This window comes from Equus quagga, chromosome 11 (assembly GCF_021613505.1).
Source record: "Equus quagga isolate Etosha38 chromosome 11, UCLA_HA_Equagga_1.0, whole genome shotgun sequence".
Lineage (NCBI taxonomy): Eukaryota > Metazoa > Chordata > Mammalia > Perissodactyla > Equidae > Equus > Equus quagga.
The window spans coordinates 28064880-28090543 of NC_060277.1; the positions used below are offsets into that span (position 1 = coordinate 28064880).

The window sequence follows — 25664 nt, forward strand, 5'->3', positions numbered from 1 at the left end:
TAGCTTTGATTTCTAGGAAGGGTTTGTTTCTCTCCAGCAGATGCTGGAGATTGCCGTAGCTCTCTGAGTCTCTCCCTTGAGCATCTTCCAGCCACATACTGGGCAGTCTCCTACCAAACTGTGGGGCTGGAGCATGCCATCCCTCCTAAAAATGTTGGATTGGAAGATCCTTTACAACTTTACATTTTTGTGATTTCTTATTGTCAGAGAAAGACAGTTGCTATTTTAAGCATAGTTCATAACCGCTTTAAGGTTGTAAAATGTAAAAGACTCAGGGATGAGAAGAAAAGATAGAGAGCTTTCATTCAGTGGTGACAATCTGCTAAAGTTTAGAGAAGCTTTACGTAAGGATTGAAAATTGGTAATTTTCGAAAGACTCATCAGGAGAGGTTTTAGTCTGGTATTTTGTCCCTTGTGCTTGTTAGTCAGTTGATTAATGAGAACATTTCTTGCGTGTTCCACCTTAACTGCCTGTTCTTCCAGGTGGGCAGTCCCCAGGTGTTCTGGCACCTGGCACCAGGGGAGGACAGATGCAGACAAGCCTGGGCTTTTAGGCATGGAGAGATTCTTCTCAGCTGGCCAACAGGAGAAACAACGTTCAAGTTTTCCTTTTCCAGGAGAGTCTTTGCCTTCCTTAGGACTAGCCCTTACCTTCTGGTGTTATAGGACAAAGCAAGAAGGAGACAGATTAAAAATTCACCTGCAGTGCATGTGATCTTCCCGACAGCCTCCTGCGAGAAGCCTTAACCAGGATGTTAGAGCTGTTCAGAGAGCCTTGATTGGAAGACATTGTCATTGTGGTTTCAGTTAATTAGATTAATCATGATAATATGGAAATGGAGAGGTTTTATGATGATTTTTACCTTGGGAAAATTTTTTTAGGCATGCTCGCCTGGGGAGTGGTGGCTCCCAGTTGCTCTTCCAGACTTGGTCATTCTTTAAGACCAGGCCCAGGAATTTGGGCTTTTAAGAAGGTCCCAGTGGTTCTGATCATCAGCCCCTGTGGGAGCTCCCCAAGTCTTTGCCCCAGCCAGGCCCTGCTTACACCATAATGTTGTTTCTGCAAATATCAGGGTAGTCTGAATAAGTGATGCCTTTGTGCCTCCTTTCATAAACTGTGAAAGAAACCATTCTATAATACACAAAAAGGAAGAAAGGCTTCTGTTTTAGAAGTGTTCTTTAAGTGCATTTGTCAGCTTTTTCAGGTCAATTAAAATCACACTGCACAGTAGTAACTTGCTTTTTGGCAGTTTAGATTTAGAGGCAAAACTGATCATATTGTATATTGTAGGGAGATTTTCTAATCATTAGTAAGCTTAGCAAGAACGGGAAAATACGCACGTGTGTGCGGTTCCCTTACAAACGTGCCCTCCTTGCATCCCTCGTGCATTGTATGGTTCTGTGCTTTGCCACTGACAACACATTTTCAAGTTTCTTTAGCACAGCAGCTGCCCTTTGTTTTGTGTTATACAGACAGAGCTGTTTCCCATTCTGACCTTTCATCTTTCCTCCCTCTCCAGCTAAAACATTCTTTTCATGAAGGGTGGCTGGACACCTTTGAGAACCTGCCAACTTTGGTTCATGTGGTAATTTGGGCAGACATGTTGCCAGTGAGCCAATTGGGGTATTTTTGTCGCTTTCCTCTTTCTTCATCACATTGAGAAAATACTAATTTAATTGGGGTGAGATGCTAATTAATACCACATTTTGTCTTTTGCAGGTACAGGATTATCATGGCCATAAAATTTGTGACCCTTATGCGTGGCTTGAAGATCCAGACAGCGAGCAGACAAAGGTAATTGGGGCTTATAATTAAAGACAAGGCAGCCTAGTAGCCAGCACCAAACCCTGGACATCAGTGACTGTGGCTTTTCCTTCCTGCTATCTTCCTGTGTTTTCTGCCCTGGGATGGTGATTATACCTGTTGGTACTTCCACTTTTTGTTAAATGATTTGTGGGTAAAAGATGAAAACATTTTTAGTCCCAGAGAAGGTCAAGTAACTGTTTTGAATAATGTTTATGGTTTATAGTGTCACTGATGAACCAGCTGTTTGGGATGAAAATATTAGAAAGAAAATGGATTTTTTTACCAAAGAAATATGAAAACCTAGAAAAAGATAATATGGAAAAAAATTGCCTAATATGTTTTTTCCAAAGGAAAGAAAATCTTGTATATTCAACAAATATCAGGTCTTGAAAACTGAATGCTAGCTTTAGATTACTTATTGATTTTAATGTAATAACAATAAAAATTAAATCATAAATATAAAAGCATTCTTATGTTTTATAGAAGTAAAGGAGTGGAGGGGAGAATTTTCTGCCCTATGGAAAAACATAAAGCTTTCCTATTCTTTTGGAGAAAGCTGTAGTATTTTGAGCTGAAGTCTGATTTCATTAATGAAGCTGTCTTGAAGTGCTATGTCTTGTGGATATTTTTTCTTCCCCGGAATGCTCAGGACTTGTCAATCGGGACTTGTCATTTGTATACAGTATATGTGGTTAATGAAGTTTGCTTGGGTGAGAGTAGTCTTTCTCCAATCCACCTCAAGTTCCTTGACTCTTTATTTATAACCGTATTTACATGTTACTTAGTACATAAGAATATGTATATAATTTTTAATATACTCACTATTCCAAAAGTGTATTTGAGCTTCTTTGGAATTCCAGGGTACATTTCCCATTAAAAACATGTGAAATGCACTCTGGGTAGTTTTCCAGGTCAGCCTCCAAAAGCCTATGTCTTAGCTCCTCTTGTGTCTTGTGCTCCCTTGCCACCACATAAACCAGTGTTCTCTGGAGAACTGAGCTCAGATTTCTAAGGCAGGTCAGATTTGCCAGGAAAGCATTCCCTCCTGATGTGGCCCTGGACAGTGGGATTAGGATTCTCCCCTTGCCCATCCCCACTCCCCACACACCCTCTCTGTTGATTGGGGTTGCAGATTCCACCACCTTCATATCCTGGAAAGAGCTTGACGAGGAAAGGAGTGGGTGAAGGGCTTAGTGGGGCATGACGATCTATGGAAGAGGAGAAAGTCAAGGCAGGGAGAGGTTGCTCCTGCTCAGGTATATCCTGTGTTGTCTGTTCTTCCTTCGTTCCCACGCACTGGCTTGTCTGCTCTCCTTTCAACTACCCTCCCCTGTTCCTTGTGGCTAGTATTTCTCTCCTTTGCCCAGCGTAGAAGCTCTTACAACTTCTTCCCTATCCTTTGTCCTTGAAGTAAGTGCACCACCATTTTGACATTTTCTAATGGTTTTTACTTCTATCTGTCATCCTACATTCTCTCCCTTTCCTAATTCCCTTCAAGAAAGACAAAGTTCTCATGGGTGAGAATGATCGGTATTTGGGTTTTCATTTTTCTTTCATGAAGCACTGGGTTATAGAAGTGGATGGGTAAAGATTCCCAAGTGAGAAACAGATGGGTATGTTTAGGAGCAGGCAAAGGCTCTAGTTCCACAGATGAGGCCAGGGGGAGCAGGGAGCAGGTGTGGGTCTGCTCCCGATCTTGACTCTGCTACAGACGACCTTGATCATCCAGCATTGGGCTGAGCTAAGACAGGAGTTGAGCCTGGGAGTGGAGAGGCACAGGCAGCTGCATAAAAAGAACTCCCAGTATTCAACAACAAAAAGACAAAAAGTGCAGTAAAAATGGGGAAAGACTTGAACATACACGTCAAAAGAAGATATAAACATGAAAATACATACATGATAAATGTTCAATATCATTAATCATCAGGGTAATGCAAAATTAAAGTTCCATCCTGGAATGGATGGAAAGCACCAGAGAAGGGAATGAATTTCTTGTGTATCTTTTGGCAAGTTGTCCCAAGGACCCTGTCTGTGATGGTTACTTTGTCTGAAATGTTGGGTACCACCTGGATTTCTTCACCCTTGACGGTGATTATCTGAGTGATTCAGCAATGTCAGAATGACCCAGTTTTGGTTTACATGTTAATAAATGCACACTTTGCTGTTCCTTAATGGATAATGGCTGGTCCCATGGATGACAAGCCACTTAGTAGTGGATGAAACTTCACTGATTAGTGATCTTACAGTCAGCGTTTGATAGAAGCCAGTGACATTAGCTTATACACTATAATTTTTGTGGTATGCACTTATTGGATGCTTCCTATATGCCAGGCGCTTTACCGGTAGTTCTGCATACCTTGTGTCACTTAATTCACAAACTCTAAAATAGATCTTTTTGTTTTCCCTATTTTACAGATGAAGAAATTGAGATTCTGAGTGATTAAGTAACATGTCTAAAGTCACTCAGCCAGTAGATGTGGAGACAGGACTAGAACGCAGTTAGCCCAGGAGGTCGTCAACTTTGCATTAAAAAAATATTAAAAGGGGCCAGCCCCGTGGCTGAGTGGTTAAGTTCCCATGCTCCGCTTCGGCAGTCCAGGGTTTCACTGGTTCAGATCCTGGGCGCGGACCTAGCACTGCTCGTCAAGCCATGCTGAGGCAGCATCCCACATAGCACAACCAGAAAGACCTACAACTAGAATATACAACTATGTACAGGGGGGTTTGGGGAGAAGAAGAAGAAAAAAAAGAAGATTGGCAACAGATGTTAGCTCAAGGCCAATGTTTAAGAAAAGATAATGATAAAGAAAACAAGACTCTGGATGTAATAGCTCTGTAAATGCAAGCTGTGGGAATTTACTCATGTCCATGCTTGCTGTGTGACTTTGTGGGTCCTCGTGTGTGGATCCAGGGCTGGCCCCCTACTCCCACGTTAACGTGTTCAGACAGCACACCTCAGGTGTCAGAGGGGTTGTGCAGCTGTGCCTTCCCTCTGCATCCTCCATACATACCTTTCTCACTCTTCTCCAAACAGGCTCGTTATTGACCAGGGCTAGTATATCATCTGGGATTTGATGAGTTAAATTTTGGTCTCAGACTGAAAAGGTAGGGTTGTGTTCTTCTAATGAGCAGAAGAACAGCATGGACATTTTCTACTCATTTACACAAAAGTGTATTAGCCATAAATACCTTGGTCTAAAAAGGAGAATCTTCACATAGCCTCCAAAACAAAGAAAAAGCTGCTTGTTACATTTTCAATAAAACCAGTCAGGAAGTGAGGAACAAATATCTTTTATGCTATGATCTGAAAGGCTATCACCAGGTCTTCGATTTAATCTTGTGTTTAATATAGGTAATCTGTTTCTGACAGTGTCTGACATTTAAGGCTCTATCCTTTATAAAAGAACATCAGAGCGGACTTGTGACTTAGAAAATTCTCAAAAACAGGGGTGGGGGGCGTTGAATCTGGGTGAATCTTTTCAAGTTGTTAAGGCCCGTAGAACCCTATTTTATAGCAAATGTTCCAGATTGTAGAGGATCCTCCAAAACTCAGTTGATTCTTTGAGGTAAATCCAACCTTGATAAGAAAACTCAACAGAGAAACTTTGCAGAGAGGAAGCGGTAGACCAGTGCTGCCCAGCAGGCGTGTAATGTAAGCCAAATATATAATTCGTATTTTTCTAGTAGCCACATTAAAAAACTAAAAAGAAACAGGTGGAATTAATTGTAATAATATATTTAATCTAGTGTACTCAAGATATTATTTCCACATAGCGATATAAAATATTGATATTTTACATTCTTTTTTCAAACTAAGTTTTCAAAATCCAGTGTGTATTTTCCACTTACAGCACATATCAGTTCAGACCAGCCACATTTCAGGTGCTCAGTGGCCACTTGGGGCTAGTGGCTACCATATTGGACGTGAATGGACCAACCTTTCTTGTGACTATAGATGTAAGGAATATAAATAAAAGTTAATAGATGAAAAAAGCAGAATTAGTCACAGGAATTCATGAACAGTTTAATATTAATATATTGATAGACTAAACTTTTATAATTATCCTAATTGGTATGTAAAAGAAATTAAAATCCAAAACTAAAAGTGGAAATAACAATGCTTTAATAAGATAACAAATATCATTCAAAACAACCTAAACACTGGGCTAGAATGTCTCTGTCTCTACTATTTGTAAATGTTTGCAAAGCTTTGACTAGGGCAATAAAACAAGAACTAGAATTTCTAGAGGAGAAAATAAAACTATCAATAATTGTAGATTATATGATTATCTATCTAGAAAACCTAAGGGAAACAACTGAACACTTACTAGAATTAATGAGCTCAATGAAGTGAGTATGTAAAAAATAAAGATAAAATCAGTAGCACTCATATATGCCATCAGTAATGAAAAACCCATCTGATAGCAGCAACGAAAAGCAAGTACTTGAGAATGGAGAAGAGATTTCAAGCCTACTGGAGAGTAATAATGTCACTTCAGAAACTTGGAGGTCTAGAAAAGGGCCAGTTTGGAGCATTACTTGTAATAGTGGAAAATTGGAAATAATCTCCATTTCCAACAGTAGTGTAGTGTTTAAGCAGAATATGGTGAATCTGTTTGGTGAAACAGTCTATGCATCTATTAAAATTTGGGGTTACAAAGATTGCTCACAACATGAAAGAGTGCTTGTGGTAGAATATTAAGTGGGAGAAAGATGCAGGTTTACAGTGCTCCAAATGATGACAACTTTAAAACTACCTTTGTAAAAAAGATTCTGGACAATCTATATGGAAATACAAACTAAACAACAAAAATAAGATAAAGGGAAAGCTCTGGGTTAAAAGCACTTTAGATTTCTACTAAGTGTGATATGGTCGTGGAGTGTCTGACCCACAGTGAAATCTCAATGGTGTAAGCGGGGCACCAGGAAAACCTCGGAAGTTTTCAGCGTGAGGAGACAGAGAGGGAGGTTGCAGTCATTAAAAATGATTTGAAGACTAGATAGGCAGGTCCCAACAGGCAGTTAGGCCGTGCTTCCCATTCAACAGGCCTTTCCAGCTTGGCCTTTGCAGATTTTAGGAGGAAGTTTGCAGCCGTGTTATTGCACCTTGCTGTTTTGATACTGAGGTAACTTGAGCCCCAGTCGGCTAATAAGACTTTATCCTCCATCCTTTATCCAGTGACATTAACGTGCATGTGGTTGACTTCCTAACCCTTAACTTCTTAGATTTCCCTCTAGTTTCCCAGGGCAAACAAGCAAGTGAACCCCAAACCCCACACTCTGCCTTAGCTTTTTGAAGCCTCTTTCTTCCTCTCAGGTGGTCTCCTTGCCCCTTCAGGTGTGCCCTGTTCAGATCTTTTCATGGGCCCGCCTCCCCTCTTCCTCTGCCTGTCTGTACTCTGCGTGCCCCTTGATGTAGCCGAAATGCCCCCTTCCTTTGTCACCACTCCCATCAGTATAAACCATTCTCTTCAGGATCACCAATGGCCCAGTTGCCAAATCCAGAGACTTTAAAAAATCACTGTGTGTTCTTCACTGTGCACATGGACTTCATGTCTGGGGGAACTGTAGACACTTCCGTGTATCCTGGCCAGGGAACTGCTCTCAGGCCTGGAGTTTGCTTGCATTGCTTTCATCGCTGATGCCGCCATCTCACTCTCAGTAACTGTGAGAGTATGAAATGAGGATTCATTTTTCCTGGCCTCTCTGTCCACTGTGGTGCAGTCAGTCCACACCACACTTCCTGATAATGACCACTTCTTCTCTTTACATCACTGGGCTTGGTTTTGCAGCACCAAAGTCTAGATAGTCACAACGTCCTTGTGACCTCTTGAGGACTCTCCCCATCTTACTGTGGCTGCGGCCTCTTAGTTGAATATTCTGGAAGTTGTTACTGAGTTACTGAAAGAGAGATACACAGAAAAAGAAGGAATTTACGTCTTTCCAGGGATAGCTGCCTTAATTGTAACTAACTGTGTCAAGTCTGGCTCTCCGAACTCCGCCCTGGGGCTTTGGCATACAAGGTAACCAAAAGTAGAATATCAGCCTCATGTATCAAATGACTGATTTCTTTTCTCTCCCTGAGAGCCGCCCTGGGCAAAATGAGAGTAACTACAGCTCCATTTCCTTCCTGGATCATGGGAGAACTCTAACGGGAACCAGCAAAAGCAAAACAAAACATTTGTTTCTGTGTATGTTCATTCCTTCTAAAAAAAAAATAAAAATAAAAAATAAAACTACCATTTGTTTCAGAGAGGATCAGAGGAATACACAACATAGACCTTCTTTCCTAGGACCTTGTTTGCTCTCCCTTCCCGTTCTCCCCTTTGGCTGAATAGTTGGAGGTTGTACCTGCTGACAAGGGGCACAGAAAAGTAGAGAGAACAGAAGTGCTTCAGCCTTGCAGGGTAAGAAACCTGGAAGCATCACCTTTTTCTTCCCCTGTGCCCTCACTGTTTCCTTCCTTGGCAAGAAAGAGTTAACTGTTACAGGACTTCTGATGTCTCTAGGATGTTTCAGTAGCCTAGGATTTCTGGGGAGGAATTTTAATATCACAGAGGTCTGTGGAGAATCAAGTTTAGGGAGGTAAACACTGATCTTCCCTGGAGTCCTTCCTTTCCTATCCTGAAATCTGTTTATTTGCTTGCTTTTGTTCTTGTTCTTTAAGGTTAACCCTAAACATGTGTAGCACAAGGAGCTTCTGCACTGTTCTGGGGTCAGTCTGGGCTAGATCTCCCTGGACAAGTTGCTTTCCCTAGTGGAACAGAGTAGCGCACGGAAGAGCTGGTGGGGAGCGAGGTGAGCAGAGATTGATTTGTCCAGTTGCATTTCTGCATCAGGCCACTGGGCTGTTGGCTGAAGAGCCAACAGAGTGGATGCTTGGTCCTGGGACTTCCAGTGCCGGGAAGGCTGGTTCAATGTCCCTAAGCCAAAAGACGGCAGCTAACGCTTACTGTGGGAGCCGGGGAATACTGGAAATTAATTAAAGGTATACAAGACTGGTTTGGGTTTGCAGTGTCCTTTGAAGACTTTAAGACAAACTGTGAACATCCCTTTTGTGGATAGTTCCTTCGTCCCCTGAGCTTGCAGGCATTTCTGATGTTATTCTGGGAGGTAGTGTGGAGGAACAGAATATTTGCCAGATGGGACTAGAAGTCATAACACACGAGTTGTAGCCCTTGATCTTCCATTTTCTGTTCTGTGAACATAGCAAACAATCTAACCTGCAATTCATCTTCTTCATCTATAAAATAAGTATAATCGTACTCAATTCATCCAGCTCCAGCATTTTAATGACACCCAGCCGAGGAAATGCATGTAAAAATTCATTTTCCACCCACAGCAAAACTCTGTACAAACAAAAATGGTGCAGGTTGGGCATGCTGCCTACATTTTCACCCACAAAACTGAGCAGGGTCTTTTTGCTTTTTGAATTCTAGGTCTTTTAGAAAAAGATATGTTCTGAGCATTGAATTTTTTTCCCCCCCAGTGGAACTATGACTTCTAAGTGTGGTTTCATTGTTCTAATGTGCAATGATTAAACTAGGCTGAAGATTATCTTAAAGCTGTTTGGTAGAGCCCCCTTTTAATTGGTGCCTTGTGAACCCCCCTTGCACCCATTCATTAATGTTTCATGTTTGGACCTGCATTGAAAATTACTAGTATGTCATCCCTTGTCTAGAGTAAACAGGAAGTGCTTTAGGTAAATATATTATCACATATTATCTCAGTCTCCAAGACTTCTAAGGTCTTAGATGTCTCACCACCTCCCATGGAAATGTTTAGCCTTATTATAGTTTATCAACATACTTCTCGTAAATCCACAATTGAAATATGTATTTAGAGGACAACTTCCTTTTGATCTCGGGATGGGATAATCATCCAAAGCATGAAGGCGTTGCTGGTCCCCGACCATCTTCAAAAGCACTGCTTTCTCTTTTCTTTTTCTATCTTCTTACTCTTACTTTCTGCAACAGAGTTTTTGATGCAAGCAGCAGAAACTGATTCTGGCCAAGTTAGGCAAATAGGGAATTTATGACAAGAATAGGAGGCCGGCTCCTGGGATAGATGGAAAGGCCAGGCTTGGAGCAGGAGGGAGCCAGAGAGCTCCAGGGCTTGGTGGCAGGAATTTCTGCTTTTTGCCCGGCACTGCTAATGGCATCTGTGCTCTCCAGTCATTCAGCCTTCTGTCACTTGTTCAAGTGACTGCGTCCCAGCAGAGGGAGTTTTGATTGGCCAAACTCCAGACGTGTGCTTGCAGCCTTGGCTGTGCTGCTGGCAATGAGAAAAGATTTGGTGCAAGCCCCAGGGACCCTCTGGCTTCTGTCATAGCAGGACAACTACCTGGAGTTACCACCCCGCTAAGAAGGGAGGACATGGGGGAGGAGAATGGATGCTGGCTACCCAAAATATCACAGTCATTCTCTCCTCCTTCTCTCTATATAAAGGCTCATTCTCTGCCTTTCCTCTCCTGCCCTAAGTTTACCTGTCTGCCCTCTGTGCCAAGCATTTGGTTAAATTGAAGGGGAGGAAGGGATATGCTGTCATAGCAAGACAGATGTGGTCCATGCCGGCATGGAATTACATTCAAGCCTGGGAGAACCAGAGACTGGAGGTGGTGCGCCACTTAACCTTTGAGCTGCTGGAGGTCAGTGCTGAAAGGAGGATGAGCCACATCTTGCGTGGAGGCGAGGACTCCAGCCTTGTTTGTTCACTATCAGGGAAAGCTCCATTTTTGAAAAGCAGACCCTAAACCATTGATGAAATGCTTAAAGCACTTGTGTACATTTAACAGTGTTGTTTTCCCTGCAGGCAGGTACTCAGCTTTGGTTTCAATCATCTACACTTTGCTTATGAGAAATGTTCATATCAGATATGGTATCTTTGGGAAAATAGTTGTTAAAGAACTAACAACTAAAGAACTAAGATAACTCAGACTTCTCCCAGCCTCTTTTTTTCCCCCATACTTAGGTATCTAAAATCCATTCATCACCCCATTCTTCTGTGTCCAGAGGAGAAAGCACTCAGTCATAAAAATCACCTGGGCACTTGTTAAAAATACAAATGCCCAAGCTGTGCTTCTGGAGCATCTGATTTCAGGAGAAAGCTCTGTTTCCCAAGCACCTCGCCAGGTAATTCTTAAGATCCAGAAAGCTTCAGAAACCACTAGAGAATGCTTAGACATGATTAGAGAGCAATAATAACACCTTTGAAATATATGAGGCCCATGTGCAAAGAGCTGAAGTGGTAGTAGGTGCCTCACTGTTGTTTATAGTGTCTTTGTAAATTAGGGGGACAGTGTTTGTGGTTCTAATTTTTCCCATGGGGGAAACCAAGGCTTGAGTCATAATAAAGACTCTGAGACTCTTTATAATATTGCATGGCACTGATCATTTGAAGCATCTCTCTATTTAATCAGACACAGTTCTCTGGAGCTCCAGTTCTGCCTCTGTAAAATCTCATACCTTTCTCCTTGTTTTTAACGTGGCTGATGCTGACCTTGTTTGGGGCATGCATTGCCACCAAGCTAGACATTCAGTACCTTCCTAAGCTGTATCCCTTATTCCAGAATTTTCTTTCCACCCTGTTCCCCCCAGCAGCTAATGAGAACCTTTGGAGATCTTGGAATGTATTTATTCATGGAAAGGCAATAGTGTATGGTCCATTTAATGAACAGCTTTAAAGGTAGAAAATCAGATTTGGATCTTAATGCCACAGTTTTACCATTTGGGTGACATTGGTCATTTTTTTTTTTCCCATCTCTAAGCTTCAATTTTCTGATTTATAATTTGTAGAAAACTACTGTGTATGACTGTGGTGACAATTAAGTGGCAGTGCTTTTGAAGCACGCAGCAAAGTGGTAGACACCATTAAGTGCTTAAAAGACGCTTGCCATTGTATTTATTATTGAACCGTTTAAATGGCATGGAAATTATCTGCTCGATAATTTGAAAGACCTCATCTTTAGAGTTATCTGGGATAAATTCTTTTATTGCAATTAATTCTTGGGCTCGTCTCCACTTTCCTTCATGGTTATTGCTCTGTTCAGATCTTCCTTTTTGGATCCGTTTTAGTCATTTGTGTTTCCTAGAAAATGGTCCGTATCACTGAGATTTTAAAATTTACTAGCATGACATTATGTGTAGCATTTCTCCTGATGACTTTTCTCCCCATCTCTGTGGTTAGATTTATTGTTTCTAATTTTGACTATCTGTAACTTCTCTGCCCCTTCCTTGATTAGTTTAGCCAGAACTTGGAGAGAACTTCTTCTTTTTTAAAAAGCCGTGGTTCTAGGACTTACAATTTATACTCTTTTAATTTTCTAGTTGATTAATTTCATTTTATTTTCTTTTTTTACTTTACAACTTTTTGATTTGAGTGTTTAATTTCTTTCTTTCTTGTCTAGTGATGAGACACTGTTAGTGTAGACACTTTTGTCAGGTTTCCCCAGCCCGTACTTGGGCACGCTTCCGGTCACTTCCCTCCTCTTCCAGGCTGCTCATGTTCAACTAACTTCACCTTGCCCGGCAAACTGAAGGACTCTTAAAAGAGCTGTATTAGTCAGGACTCGATTAGCGGTGCCAGGAACTCAACTCACATTAGCTCATGTGAAAAAGGAGCTCAGTGGCTCACATAATTGATGACCAGGGTGCATGCGCCTTAGGCACAGCCTGATCCAGGAGTGCACATGATATTTCTGGAAACCTGTCTCTCTCTGTCTCTTAGGTCATCTGCTTTTCCCTGATTTGTTTTCCAGCAGCCTTTCCCCTGTGCTAGGGAAAGGTGGGCCTTACCTCTTTAGGTTTCACACAGTCCACATAGCCCCAGATCTCATGAGGTGATGTAACTTCTATCTTCCAGCGTTCGTCTCTGTCCCTGTAGAATGATTCTGTTGCTTTGCCTGCTTCATGACTGCTTCATTGACTGTGGCCTGTAGATAAGAACTGATGCAAAGGCTCTGCTTATGAAAATGAACAGCGTTTATTTATATGAAGAACGTAGAAAGGAGATGGCATATTTAGAATGCAGACCAAGGTATCAGTAACATTATCTCTGACAGGTGGTGGTGCCCACTACCAGTACCCAGAAGTGATAACATCTGATCGAGAGAGAGGGTAAACCCCAGACTTCCTGAAGGTGTAACTGTCGCTTTCCAGACCCAGCCTTTTTATTTGGTTACAGAGCACCTCACCTGGGCCAGATATACCTCATCAGTCACAGGGTGGTCGCTGTCCTTCAGTACATGGCACACCTAGGCACCAGCACTGTCTCCCGAGCCTGTTCCAGGTACACTCCTGAAGTCAGCGCTGTGGGACTAGATCAGCTGAACTGCCCCAATGAGTGTGGGAGACATGATAAAAAGCCTTTAGAACAGCCTCGAGCCTTTCTTGTGTAGATGTCCTCCCAGGCCCTGGGTAGTCCTTGGTCTAGGGGACGGGTGCTGTGCTGGCAGCAGAGGTCACACACACCCCTTCCCCCACTCTCTCAGTGGGACTTCCCAAAGGTATGAGAAAGAAACAGATGTCAACTCCAAATGTTTTCACCATATCCCATGAACTTTAATTCTTAATAGTCTTTTCTTACTTTCTAAATATTCTTGTTGTAATTTGAATTCCCTCATCGATACAAGAATTATTTAAGAGAGGATGTGTATGTATTTAACTTCTCCATGATCAAGTTTTTAGTTAGGTTTGGATTTGAGGTGCAAAGCACCTCTCTGCTTACCAGGTTTCTGGTCAGTAGTGTGAGCACCGAAGAACTGAGCCAAATGGGGCTAAAGTTTCGGCTCTGAATGGGCTCCCTGGTAATGACTAGATTTGAGAACGAGGCTTGAGTCTAAGGTCAAAATGAGGGTTTCTGCTTCCTTCCCTCTTGATTGACAGTAACCAGCCCCAGTGAGGGAATGAGTTGATTTGCCCATACAGGGATAGGCGGAGAAGGTGGAAAGATCTGGCTGGGCTTCTGGAAGGCCCCATGTGATTAACAAATCATGTGCAGCTGGAAGCTCACTGGGAGCCTTCCTTACCTGAGAGCAGATGGTCTCAGAAGAAAGGGATTCACCTTGGGGTTTTAATGTTAAAAGACAAGCCCAGTGGATTTCGGCCTCTCACCAATTGAATTCAGTATTTCTCCTCCTTGGGAGTGAGTAGGAGGTTTGTGGGGCTGGGAAGAGAAAGGCATCTCACGTAGTTGAGGTTAATGGCATTGCGGTCACAATGCTTCTTGGGCTTTAAGGTTTCCTTTGTGTCTAATGTACTGCTAATTTTTGTAAATATTCAGTGAGTACTAGAAAATAAGGATATAGGTATAGATTCCTCATATTAGTCTTTTAAAATACATTATTCCATTCCTTTATAGTCTGAGTTTCTAGATGTGTTTCCTGGAGCCGCTGCATCTCATTTTCTGTTTGGCATGACCTGCCTCCGGTTTTCCGTGTGACTGTCCAGCTCCCTGGGTCCTGCAGCCTCAGGCTGAGCTCTGCCACCTCTCAGCTTCTTTTTTATGGGGATCTCCCTGCACTTGGAGAGTTATTTCCAAATTCTGCTAAACTCCCAGCAGAGAGAGAGGGTCTGAGTGTGCTGCCCGCTCTGGCCTCCAGGATCTGCTCAGCGCTTCACATGTGGCTGTGGTTGTGGTTTTCTGCCGGGCCATGCTGTGAAAGCATTTTTCTCCAGAAGCCCCTGATTGGTACTTTAACAAGGTCATATATATATTTAGATACACACACACACACATATATGTGTGTATCTCATTTGCAGCAGAAACTCCTCAAAGCTTGTGGGATGTAGACAGCACCATCCCTAGTTTTTGTTGCTATTTGAGACGAGTGGAGGTTGATACCCACTGAGTGGGTCTCCTACCTAGAAGTCCCTCCTGGTCATCTTACTGCCTACATGCCCCACTCCCCTCAGCCCCCTGCCCTATCCTGGAAGTAGTTTCTCCTTTTTGTTCTCCTGTAGCACTTCTCTTTATCTGTAATTCATCTTTTTTAATCCCATATTATATAATCATAGTGTTTTGTATATCTGTCTATTTCATGAGTAACTTTATGCATCATTTTGAGTCATATATGTAAGAATTCTACTTGTAAGAGGACTTGAGGTATTTTGTGAATTAAAATATAGTACATATGAGGACAACTACACAGAATTCTTTCTGAAGACACTAGGGGTAAAGGAATCTCCAGCTCCCAAACTGAGTGACTCTTTGCCAGATGGCTTTGCTTTTTTTTTTTTTTTAAATTATGATAAGAATTAAATTAACATGAGCTCTGCCCTCTTAAGGTGTTACGTGTACAATACAGTCTTGTTAACTATGGGCACAATTTTGTACAGCAGATCTCTAGAACTTAATCATCTTGTGTAACTGAAACTTTGCTTTGAAGGTTTCTAATAGTCAAGGAAAAATGAGATATGAATAGAATGATATATATGTGAATAGAATTATAGTTTTGAGCACCTCTTCTTAGGAAAATGTGTTTGGATTCATCCCTAAAACCTAAACTGTTGATCCTCTTTAGAGGCTCAGCTGTGAGTGTCATTAATGGGCTTTCAGGTTTCAGTTATTGTGTTAATACCCTGGAGTGTGACTGTGGATGCTGCAACTCCTGAGGAACAAAGAGAATTTTAATTCCCCTTACCCTGCTTCTTTATCTTCGTGTAATTTCGCTAGTTTTTTTTCCTCCTTTATCCTTCTAGCTTTTCTCCCTTTCCCCCAAATTTGTTCTAAATTTTAGACCAAGAAGCTAGACTATTAAATCCATAAATGACCAAGAAGGTATTTTCTTGGTTAAAATATCAGAAATATTATTGGCATTCTGTGGAACCCAAAATTTTACACAGCCCCTTTTCAGAAAATTTACCACCACCTTCATGACAAGGATTTGCTCAATTATGAAGATGTATGTTATGAAAGAACTTGAGACTTCCGGAAATTTGAATCTTGTTTGGCTTTGTGTCTAGATAGTTGAGTTGCAAGGGTGCAGTTTTTAAATACTGCTCTAAGAGTAATTGACTAGCATTTGTGGGTGGGAGGTGACAAAATTGAATGTACCAATTCTAGAATTATTTAGTTATTTAGTAGTATTATTATGCCTGGTGTAACGGTTTTATGAACATTTGAAACAAGAAAAGCCAAAGTATCTGCTTTGGCATGAGATGGATTCTGTTGCAGCAGTGGTGACTGTACCAGGAGACATCTAAAAGGAGCAAAACGAAATGGACAAACAATTGGAGAACACAGTTCCACCTTTCCAAGGGAATGTGCTGAGCAGCCTATGACTCTTGGACCCACTGTGGTCCTCCTAGAGCCAGGATAGGGCCTAGATGCAGCCTCACACAAACACAAATTGGAAGGATTAGAGAAATGATGTCTGCAGGGCTCTCTGCTCACAGGACCCCCAATGGAAGAGGAGGGGCCAGCCAAGACCCTCAGCATGCTGGGGTCTCAAGGTGGGAACCCCAAGTAGCTAGAATGTTCTGCTAAGTCTCTTCTGGGAAATAGCCAACAGATCTACACACTATTGTGCTCTGTGCTCATTTTCTCTGTCCTCGTTCCCATTACAATGGTCGTTCCCACTCCTTTTAAGAGACACTATTCCACTTGGCCTCATCAATCACTGGACCACTGGCCCAGCTTCCTGGCTGGCCTCCCTCTTTCCACTTTTGCTCTCCTATCATCTATCCTTCATCCAAAGCAAGAGTAGTCTTTTTTAAAAGTAAACCAGATTGCATGTAGCTATCTCCTTACCCAGTCTTAGCTTGTTTGCACTTAGAATGAAGATTTAAACTTGCTGGCTGCCCCGCAGGTGCTACATGACCTAGCTCCTGCCTGGGTCTCTGCCTATGGCTGGTACTTCCTCTCTCACTCATTCCCAGCTTCCTTGACCTTTTTACTCTCCTTCACGCCACTAACTCCTATCCCAGGGCCCTGACCTGCCGTCCTCTGCCTGGAACTCTCTTCCCTGCTCTTGTATGGCTGCTCCCTCTCACCTGTTGAACCTCAATTCAAAACCTCAGAAGGGCCTCCCTGGCCGCCCTGCTGGAAGTAGGTGTCCTCCCTCCCAGAGCTTCCCAGGATCTGTGGCGAATGACCAGTTGTTAAATTCCCAAACCACTGTCGATTGGTATTTTTGTAAAATGTCACAAAGATGTCACAGCAACATCCAGTTGCTTATAGCGCTCCCTCTCAGTCTCTGTAATTGTCTCATCATAGGCTGGCAGTAGACAATTCAGGACCAGCGTGGGTTCTGGATGCTCCTTTGAGTAGCAGCATTGCTCGTGATGACCCTGGGTGTATCCTTAGGACCAACCGCTCTCCACAACCCTCTGGCTTGTCGTTTGTCTCCTCTGGCGGAATGTTAGCAGCTCAATGGCAGGGATCTTGTCTTGGACTTGTTGCCCTCCATCTACAATGCCAAGATCAGTCGTGATGCACACTAGTTTCCTATTAAATCCTTGTTGGTGCTTCAGCACCCTGACACACTTGCCTGGCCCAGCACAAGCAGAAGCAGATCATAGGAGGCTCAGGCTGCCCGCCATCTCCCCCGGGTGGGTCTGCTTTGTCTCCACATCCAGTATCAGGCACGGAGTCAGCCTCAGTCACTGTTAGAATGACTGGAGTAGAGTAATTCCAACTTGAGTGCTATTGCCAGCTCACTGCATGACCTTGACCAGATGACTTCAATACCGTGTGCCTCCATTTCCATGTCCATAGCGTAGCGTGGCATTTCCTTCCTGCCTAAAATCAGGTAATGCTCTTGTACACACTTTGTGATCTCTAAAATGTTGCCCCTGAATGGCCTGGCAGCTGTGCATTGATTTGTAACTAAAAAGCAGAAGCCAATTTCCTCGTTGACACTCATTTTAATGAAATAGAGTGGTATCAGCAACCTTTTCTGTAAAGGGCCGTATATTAAATACTTTAGATGTTGTGAGCCACATAGATCTCTGTTGGTGTTTTTTTCCCCTACTCTTTAAAAATGTAACGACTATTCTTAGCTTGAGTGCCACAGGAAAGCAGGCCAGGATGAAGTGTGCCAATTCCTAGAAATAGGCAATTGGAATTGTACTTCTGTGGGACTTGGTAAATTTTATTTTCTCTTTGAATAAAATAAGAAATGTGACCCATAACAATTTTGTATTTCTTGAATTGATCTTCTTGCAAAAGATGTTGTTCATCAGTGTTTATACTTTACACTTTCTCTCTTGTTTTCAAGTGCATTATAAACATTGAGTTTTAGAACAGCTTTCTCTCAGCATAGAATCATGGTTCTCCAGAGCGAGGTTAGTGGTTTTTGTAGGAGATCCCATTTAAAGACCGTTTTGAGCTGGGATGGGCCCTTAAAGCTGGATGATCTGTCGAAAAGTAGACTCAAAAAATAACACATTTTTGTCTGCCAATCAATGTATATTGTTGTTAATTTCCTGAAGTTTTCTCCTGAGGTTTTACCTACTTATAGACATCTGATTAAACATTCCCTTGCAGGGAGCTGGCCTGGTGGTGTAATGGTTAAGTTTGTGTGCTCCACTTTGGTGGCCCAGGGTTTGCAGGGTCGAATCCCCATCACGGACCTAGCACTGCTCGTCAAGCCATGCTCTGGCAGCGTCCCACATATAATAGAAGACTGGCACAGATGTTAGCTCAGTGACAATCTTCCTCAAGCAAAAAGAGGAAGATTGGCAACAGATGTTAGCTCAGGGCCAATCTTCCTCGAGAAAAAAAAAGATTCAATTGAATTTAGAGCTGATATAGTTATTCTTGTTTCATTTCTTACTAGTAGCCAGATGTGAATTATAATGAGGCCAAGTTTTTGTAGTGTTATAAACTTTCTGACTGCTTGGTTACAAATAAGGTATACTTGGATGCAACTGATCTGTTGTAAAAACTGCTGCTGCCCTTGCTGCCAGGGTCTCTAGACTTCCTGTAGGCTGTCTCTTGCCCTTCTTATAAACCATTGTTGTTGATATTCTTATTCAGTGCCACCCATTTTCCTTTTTTTAAAAAAATATTCTTTAGTTTCAAATTTAAGCAAAGTTCTTTGAATTTAACAAGGTAGTAAGTCAAAAACAAAATTGAACCTGGGTATCTCTAACTTTCTTTTTTTTTTCCCCCCTTCTTCTTCTCCCCAAGCACCACGCCCCTCCCCCCCAGTACATAGTTGTATGGTCTAGTTGTGAGTGCCTCTGGTTGTGGCATGTGGGACGCTGCCTCAGCATGGCCTGATGAGTGGTGCCATGTCTGCACCCAGGATCCGAACTGGCGAAACCCTGGGCTGCTGAAGTGGAGCGCACGAACTTAACCACTCAGACACGGGGCCGGCCCCTAACTTTATTTCTTTAACTCTGACATCTTTTGGGGGCACCAGCTGCTGACTGAGAAGCCTTTCCTAGCTGTATGATGTTGAGCAATGTTTTAACCACTCTGAGACTCAGTTTCTCTATCCATAAAGTTGGGCTAATAAAAGAACTTTCTCCATAGGATTATTAAGTTCTAAATGAGTTAATACTTGCCTGGTATGTAGTTAGTGCTATGTGAGTCTTAGATGGTCTTATTTATTGAAGGAAAGTATGCTTTTGCTGGTATATATTTTTTAATCTTTCTCCCTCAGTTTTATTGAGATATAATTGACATACAGCACTGTGTAAGTTTAAGGTGTGCAGCATAATGATTTGACTTACATATATTGTGAAATGATTACGTCATTAAGTTTAGTTAACATCTGTCATCTCATATAGATACAAAAAAAGAAAAAGCAAAAACATTTTTTGTCCTTGTGATGAGAACTCTTAGGATTTATTCTCTTAACAGCTTTCCTCTATCTGTGTTAACTATAGTCGTCATTCTTATTTATCTAGCACTTACTTATCTTGTAACTAGAAGTTTGTACCTTTTGACCACCTTCCTCCAAGTCCCCCTTCTCCTACTCCTGGCCTCTGTTAACCACAAATCTGATTTCTTTTTCCGTGAGTTTGTTTTTGTTTTTCTTTTAGAGTCCATATGTGAGTGAGTTCATACAGCATTTGTCTTTCTCCGTCTGGCTTATTTCACTTAGCATCATGCTCTCAAGGTCCATCCATGTTGTTGCAAATGGCGAATTTCCTCCTTTCTTATGGCTGAATAATATTGCCTCGTATATATATACCACATTTTCTTTATCCATTCATCCATCAATGGACACCGGTTGTTTCCACGTCTTGGGTGTCGTAGATCACTCTGCTGTGAACATGGGGGAGCAGATATTTCTTTGACAGAGTGTTTTTGTTTCCTTTGGACATATTCCCAGCAGTGGTATTGCTGGATCTCACTGATACATATTAATGGATAACATGCCACGTGGAAAATATCAGATCTGACTTGCTTTGTCTGTTTACATTTTCTCTGCAGGCTTTCGTGGAGGCCCAGAACAAGATTACTGTGCCCTTTCTCGAGCAGTGTCCTATCAGAGGTTTATACAAAGAGAGAATGACTGAACTGTATGACTATCCCAAGTACAGTTGCCACTTCAGAAAGGGAAAACGGTATGTGAGGATGCTCTAATTCAGTTTTTTTTTTTACTTTTCTAGTCAAAGGCTTTCTTAAATTTTAAAACACAAATTCTAAATAACTTATCAGTTTATGAAATTAATTCATCATAAAATCAATCCATTTCTGTGCTTGAATATGAGAATAGCATTTTTTTGTTTATTGTCCAAAATCTTAAAATAAGGGTTAAGAAATTTAGTAGAGGTATGTCCTAGGAAGAAATCTAGATTGTAGGAAATTATTGTCTTACGGCTAGTAATTGGTGAGAGAGGATGATTCATACAAAGCAATGGAGATTTGTTTGCCTCTAAAATTAATTATCTTTGGCTTATACTTGAACAGATTTTATATATACATTTCTTCCTTCCAAGAATGGAAATGGTCCAAGAGGTGGCATCTATTAATTCACATCTCTTGTCCTTCTCCCTTTCACACCCACATAAACATATTCTCTTGTATTTTTTTTAAAGTCTCTTTGGAACCACCATCACAAATGTACTTTAGAATTTCTTAGACTCCCCTTCACAGGGATCAGCAAAGTACCATCTGCATGCCAAACCTTGCCCGCCACCTGTTTTTGTAAATGAAGTTTAAATGGCACAAGACACGCCCGTTTGTATATGTACAGTCATGCACCACATTTCAGTCAACAATGGACCGCATATACAGTGGTGGTCCCATAAGATTAGTGCCACATAGCCTAGGTGTGTAGTAGGCCATACCGTCTACATTTGTATAAGTACACTGTAATGTTCACACAGTGATGAAATTGCCTAATGACGCATCTCTCAGAACATATCCCCATCATTAAGCGACGTAGGACTTGCTTTTGTACTGCAACTGCAGAGTTGAGTAATAGCAACAGAGACTGTAGGGCCCTCAAAGCCTACAATATCTGCCATCTTGCCCATTACAGAAACGGTCTGCTGACCCCTCCCCTAGCAGCTTGCATAGGGAAAGGAATCAGCATTTCACTTTAGAAAATCTGCTTTCTTCTCCATTGGAAAGAAAAATTACTGCTTTATTTGGACATCGGTTTTAATTTTAGCAAATAAGGCAGTGTTCATTTGTCTCTGTTTAGCCAACGTGCAGAATTACAGTAAGTTATTTGAATATCTAAAGCAATTCAGGTAACAAACTCTAGGTACAGGGAGATGATTGGGACCTTCCCCTCTAGTCCCCACGGCCCCGGATGGCCTGTTTGCAGCTGTAGCTTTGTGTGTTGTTTTTCTTTTTTCTTTTTGCTCATATGTGTTTGGTTTTACTCCACAAATAAAAAAACTCCACAGCTAAATAAAGACCATCTCTGTCCCCCAGGTATTTCTATTTTTACAATACAGGTTTACAGAACCAACGAGTGTTATATGTGCAGGATTCCTTAGAGAGTGAAGCCAGGGTGTTCCTCGACCCCAACATACTCTCCGATGATGGCACGGTGGCGCTCCGAGGTGAGTGCTGCACAGCCAGGCCCATGGGAGTCCCGGGGCCCTCATTTATGGCTCTGATGTTGCTACAGTCACCTCATCTCTGAAATACCAGGCAAAATGTGGACCATATTGTAGAACAGATGCACGTTCAATATCAGGAAAGCTACTTTTTGCATAGTATCTTTAGAACACGTGAGTAGTCATGTGTTCTTCTGATGGCGTGAAGTAGAACTGGAGAATAATTCACACTGGACCCAGTTTAACTTCTAGGGCTTCTGGAATCTTGAAGTATCATCATCTTCTGTAACATCTCTGAGACCTATCTATGGTTGGGAAAATGTTAATCATCTTCTATAAGTAATTTAAGCTGTGCAAAGAATGTTCCAACTATACATATAAAACAGGAAGGAATATTTATGAGATCTGTTTCCTTGGGGGCGGGGGGATGTGATAGAGTTTTAAAATTTGGTTGATTGTTAGTATGTTAGCATTAAAAGTATAAAATGGAATCTTGTAGAAATTAGACAACTTGGTACCCTGTCCCCTGAAGATGCAAGTTTGAAAACTGGATAAGTTTTGCCTGCAGTTGCTGTGTGTATCCTAAATAACTCTGCTCCCAAGATAACCTCCTTCTCAGGCCTTAAAGAAGATTATCCCAGGTTTGTGCCATAAGCACTAGTTCTAGGGTAAGAAAGTAGGCTATTCTCTGAGTCTATGATTTAATAATTGTACACTCTGAGAATCCTCTCTTGTTAGCATCCTAGCTGTTTTTAGTGAAGTTGGCTCAGCATTTCCCCTGAGACATCTCTGTTTCATAGAAAAAGCACAGTTGTAGGTTCAGCCCAGCAGAACTGAGCAGCTGGACCACTTACGTCCTGAAATGGATTAGGTGAGAATTAAAGAGCCTGTTCCAAGATCTGTGCAAAGACCCTTATATAAAGGCATTCAGTCGTTTAGTGATTCCCCTCCACAAATAGTCTGTGTATGTAAATGATGATCCTTTATCTAATTAGCATTAAAAGTAATCAGCATTGAAAATAAGGTGCCAGCTAGCTTGTAAGAGTATTCTTCCATGAATTTAAGCTTGGAGTTGTAAATGAATTTTATACACTGGTTCTGTGCAGTAATATGCCCTGTATAAGAATTCATTTAGTTGTAACAAAAGTCTGTCTTGCAACTCATCCAGAATGACTTCATGACAATAGAGTCTCACTATTGCTGTGGTAATTCACTCCAGTAACTTTTTAATGGAATGCTCACAATGTACAGGCCCTGGTGGATGGAAAAGTAAATTGGACATGAGGCCTGGTCTCAGTCTTTGAGTTTTCTGAGAATGGTGCTATAAGGAAGATAGAGTATGGGTAAACCTTCAGATTCTTTTATAGTATGTGATTTTTTAAAACATGTATTTTAAATCGAAATGTTCTATTTCAATTTTTCCTGAAAATTTTCTAATTATATATAAACAATCCAAACACTATAGTGTTATGTAGAGTAAGGCGTGAATATTTTCTCCCCATCACCTTCTAGACTTTTTTCTGCATTTATATACCCATGAGCCTGGATACTCTATAGGAATTATAAGTGATTAGTAAGTAGGCTTTGTGAAATCTTAAACATATTTCCCATTAATAGAAATTCCTTGTAAAATAGTAGAAAACCTTTGAAAATAGTTGGGTTTCTTAGAATAATTTTCAACCCCCAGTAAAGTTTAGCAAACATCATAAGAGGAGATCTCTTGTGTCAGTGTCTGGTGTTAAATGCTATATATACTTTATGATTATAAAAACCAATATAAACATGTAAATATTTGTCAGGAAACATTCCACACTGATTGCAGTGTTCTGTCTGTCATGACCCTAAGGAATAGGACATAACAGAACAGTCTGTGGACTGTTGCTTGTCTTTTTTTTTCCACGGTCACTTTTGGAATGTACACTGTGAGCATTCGTTGCCCACCCTCTGCCTTTATTTAGCTGCATTCATAGTGATCAGATGGTGTGGACATTAATCCTTCAGGGCCAGCAAGTCTCAGAAAATGAGGTTGTAAAGAGTGATTTCAAATAGTTTGGCATCTATTCCAAAAATTACCTAATGGCTCCAGTGTAATTCTGTTACGTGGAATGCATCATAATTCAGTCATTACTCTATATTCCTTACTCCTTTTTCCCTTCATTCCCTTCAGAGTATAGAGAAAAAATGCTGAAAGTCCCAGATGAGCTCTGCTTTTAAGTGAACTGCCTATTGAATTAAAGAAATTTAAAAATGGAAGCATCTTAGTGATAATTCAGTACAGTCATGCATCGCTTAACAGTAGGGGTACATTCTAAGAAATGAGTCAACGGCAGTTCCATCATTGTGCGAACATCATAGAGTGCACTTACACAAACCTAGATGGTACAACCTATTACACACCTAGGCTCGATGGTACTAATCTTATGGAACCACCATCGTATATGTGGTCTGTCGTTTCCTGACAACGTTGTTATGTGGCGCGTGACTGTACTTCACTTTACAGATGAAGAAAGTTAGACCTGGAGAGATTTGGAAACTTGTCCAAGGTCATAAGGCGACTTCCTTGTAAGACCTGAGCTCAGCCCTCAGAGTTCCTCACTACATTTCCTGCTCCTTCTATTGCCGAATTCTGCCTCATGTATGACAGAGAGCTTGGTCAGACAGCAAAGAGGGCCATGGGCAAGGCTAGGAGTTGTCTCCCCATGTTCACTGTTTGATGATCTCGCCTCTGTCCCATAGGCTATGCATTCAGTGAAGATGGTGAATATTTTGCCTATGGTCTGAGTGCCAGTGGCTCAGACTGGGTGACGATCAAGTTCATGAAAGTTGATGGCGCCAAAGAACTTCCAGATGTGCTTGAAAGAGTCAAGTTCAGCTGTATGGCCTGGACCCACGACGGGAAGGGAATGTTCTACAACTCCTACCCCCAACAGGATGGGAAAAGTGATGGTGAGTTAAGACTTCAGATGAAAGCACCTTTTTATGAACTAGAAGTGTGACTTCACATGACTTTAAAAAGGAAGCTAAACTCCAATAGAGGTTGTTTGGTCTAGAGGCAAGATTCCTCAGAGGACGTTGTGTTAGTTAGCTTTGTTGTATAACAGATCACCCCAAAATTTAGTGGCTTAGAATAATGACTATTTATTTTTGCTTATGAGTCTATAGGCTGGCCAGGCAGTGCTTCTGGGTTTACACAGCTGAGTTCTATCATGTATCTGTGGTCAGCTGCGGGTCAGTTGGCTGGTCTTAGCTTGACTCTCATGTGTCTGGGGCCTCAGCTCTGCTCCATGTGGTCTCTCATCCTCTAGCACACTAGCCTGGACTGGGGCTTGTTTGCATGGCAGCTTAGTAGGATTCCAAGGGGAAGAGTCAAGAGGCACAACCTCCTTGATACCTATGCTTGCTACTGTTGTAACGTTACTTTGTTATGTTCTCTTGGCTAAAGTAAGTCATGGGGGCAGCCCCTCTTCAAGGGGTGGGGAAACAGATACAGCAAACTGTGAAGAATTGTGGCCATTATTGCAATTACTCCTTCACAAATGTGTTACATCTCCCAAGGGGATCATGGAGACGATGGATTTTTTTTAGTAAAACCAAATTATTTAATGATGTTGACTGATTTTAAAATTTTCCTATCGCAGTAGTCATCTCTCTTCCCCTGATCAGGAGTTACAGATCACCTGTTGGTTGCATTCATCTTGACAGTTTTCTCCTTGTTAATTTCCGGGGCACACCTTTGTTCTTCTCCCCTTCAATTGCACAAAGATCCTATTGTGTTCAAGTGGTTCCTCTTTCTTTCCACTGTCACTCCTCATCTTCCTGGACAAGAAGGGCCCTGCACCTTGTACCTTGCTGGCACAAGCTGTCAACATCATCTTCTTCCTTATACCACC

General features: G+C 41.7%; 1 protein-coding gene across 1 annotated transcript in view; it reads left to right on the forward strand.

Annotated features, from left to right (window-relative positions):
* PREP (prolyl endopeptidase) overlaps positions 1-25664 on the forward strand; it is a 120435-nt gene that overhangs the window by 2013 nt on the left and 92758 nt on the right. Inside the window, exons 2-5 of the mRNA XM_046674940.1 lie at positions 1721-1795; positions 20192-20325; positions 21647-21777; positions 24511-24720. Of these exons, the coding sequence (XP_046530896.1) occupies positions 1721-1795; positions 20192-20325; positions 21647-21777; positions 24511-24720 (550 nt within the window). The remainder of the gene's footprint in view (positions 1-1720; positions 1796-20191; positions 20326-21646; positions 21778-24510; positions 24721-25664) is intronic.